Source organism: Lipotes vexillifer, unplaced genomic scaffold, assembly GCF_000442215.2.
Source record: "Lipotes vexillifer unplaced genomic scaffold, Lipotes_vexillifer_v1.1 scaffold150, whole genome shotgun sequence".
Lineage (NCBI taxonomy): Eukaryota > Metazoa > Chordata > Mammalia > Artiodactyla > Lipotidae > Lipotes > Lipotes vexillifer.
Genome location: NW_006792921.1, coordinates 2,870,210 through 2,872,691, shown reverse-complemented (window position 1 = coordinate 2,872,691; position 2,482 = coordinate 2,870,210). Strand labels below are relative to the sequence as shown.

General features: G+C 48.7%; 1 protein-coding gene across 1 annotated transcript in view; it reads left to right on the top strand.

Moving 5' to 3' along the window:
• The window catches only part of HOXA5 (homeobox A5), a 3,022-nt gene extending 1,264 nt beyond the window's left edge, over positions 1-1,758 (top strand). The window contains exon 2 of the mRNA XM_007466078.1: positions 929-1,758. Coding sequence (XP_007466140.1) covers positions 929-1,179 — 251 coding nt within the window. The 3' untranslated portion in view covers positions 1,180-1,758. The remainder of the gene's footprint in view (positions 1-928) is intronic.
• The last annotated feature ends 724 nt before the right edge of the window (positions 1,759-2,482 follow it).

The window sequence follows — 2,482 nt, the reverse complement described above, 5'->3', positions numbered from 1 at the left end:
CCCCCCCCACTCTCCTTTACCGCCCTCTCTCTCCCCGTCACTGTCCTGGTTTCGCCTCTCCCAGCCCTGTGGAGCCTCTCCCCGCCGTTCTCCTTCCCCTGCCTTCCTTCTTCCTTCTCTTTTCTGCAGCGCCCAGCGCTCACAAGTGCGGGGAAAGGGGCCGCTGGCCAGCCAAGTTTAGACGTTGAAAGGGGGGGAAAGGAAAAAAAAAAACATATCCAACCCCAGCGCCTCGGAACGCGCTCATGGGTCAGGCCAGCCGAGCAGGGCGCAGAGAGGTAGAGGATGGCAGAAGGGGCCGTGAATCGGGCTTGTCAGGACTGATAATTTATGAGGAGGGCTACGCTGGGGAAACAGCGTTACTAATTAGAGTCCCCAAAAAGGGTCTTGGTGGGGGGAATAATCGAGGCGAGAGCCGGCGGGATTCTGAAGTTTGGGGGCAGGAGGGAGAGCAGGAAAGGAAAGGGAAGAAAAAGAAAGCAGGCGCCCCAAGCGTGCAGGCTGGAACAGGAGGCGGCTCGCGGGGCTGGAACTTTAAGGGAGGGTGATCTGGAGGCTACTTGGGCGCACAGAAAAGGGCCTTGCTTTGGTGGGTTTCTGGGTGGTGGGCAGCCTGAGAGGGCTGTGCCCCGCCTCAGGGCGCCAGGGGCAGGGCCAGAGGGCAAGAGAGGGGCGAGGGAAAGCCGGGCGATCGTCCGGGACGCGGCTCCAGCTTCGGATGGGCCGATTGTTCCCAGAGTCCAAATCGTATTGTTTTCTCTCTAGAAAGGAAGAGGGAAGGAAATTCGGGAGGGGTGGGCGGGTGAGTGAGGAGGGAGACTTGTTGAGCTTTTCTCCCCTGTTCAGGACCCTGGCTGGTCCAGCTGGCGGACTTTGGTAGCCAGAGGCTGAGGAGTGGGTGGCTAAACCGCTGACTTTTCTGTTGCAGACAACATAGGCGGCCCGGAAGGCAAAAGGGCCCGAACGGCCTACACGCGCTACCAGACCCTGGAGCTGGAGAAGGAGTTCCACTTCAACCGCTACCTGACCCGCCGAAGAAGAATTGAAATAGCACATGCTCTTTGCCTCTCCGAGAGACAAATTAAAATCTGGTTCCAAAACCGGAGAATGAAGTGGAAAAAAGATAATAAGCTGAAAAGCATGAGCATGGCGGCGGCGGGAGGGGCCTTCCGCCCCTGAGTATTTGAGCGTTTAAAGTACTGAGCAGTATTAGCCGGATCCCGCGTAGTGTCAGTACTAAGGTGACTTTCTGAAACTCCCTTGTGTTCCTTCTGCGAAGAAGCCCTGTTCTCGTTGCCCTAATTCATCTTTTAATCATGAGCCTGTTTATTGCCATTATAGCGCCTGTATAAGTAGATCTGCTTTCTCTTCATTTCTTTGTCCTGAATGGCTTTGTCTTGAAAAAAAAATAGATGTTTTAACTTATTTATATGAAGCAAGCTGTGTTACTTGAAGTAACTATAACAAAAAAAGAAAAGAGAAAAAAAACACAAAAAAGTCCCCCTTCGACCTTGTTTAGTGCCAATGTTGTGTGTTGCACTCCAGTTGTTTAACTGTGCATGTGAGTGGAAGTGTTCCTGTCTCAATAGCTCCAAGCTGTTAACGATATTTTTATTCAAACTACCTATATTCCTTGTGTAATTAATGCTGTTGTAGAGGTGACTTGATGAGACACAACTTAACTTGTTCGACATGTAGTGACTAGTGACTCTGTGATGAAAACTGTGACTCTGAGCGGTGTGTCCCTGCGTGCCTTTGTAGGACCCTTTGCACGAACTCTGGAAGTGGCTCTTATAAGCGCATCTTCAGTGATGTATGTTTTTGTGAACAAAGTTACAAATATTGTCCAAGTCTGGCTGTTTAAGCAAACTGTGATCAGCTTTTTTTTTTTTTTTTTTTTTTTTTTTTTTTTTTAAGGAAAAAATAATGCCTGGAAAAAAAAAAAAAAATTTTTTTTTTTTTTTTTGTATTTGTTTTTAAGGAAAAAATAATGCCTGGAAAAAAAAAAAAAAATTTTTTTTTTTTTTTTTGTATTTGTTTTTAAGGAAAAAATACTGACTGGAAACAAAAAATAAACTTTCTATTGTAAGTTCTCTTGGTCTGGGTTGTGCCAAATAGCAAGTGGCTCTTTTTGCTCTTCTGTCTGTCTGTCCAGTGCTGGCAGGCAGTGAGTCTGAGGCTACCTGAGCAGTCTGCCTGTGCAAGGGGACCTCAGACCAACACCCTGACCCGTGGCCTCCCTAACTGACCCATCAGAGAGTTCAGGGCAGAAGGTGGAAAAGCTTTAGGTGGTTGCAAAGCCTGAGTCCAACCTGCCCATCTCTGAGGAAACCAGGTTAACTTGATGGGTTTGAAAAAGAGAGGAAGAGAGAGAAAGGAGAAAAAGCCCAGGGCTTTGTTAGCGGCCCTCAGGGGCCCACACAGATGGCGCTTCTCTCCTAAGGCCATCCTAGGCCTCCACTTGCTGAAGAGGCTGCTATGT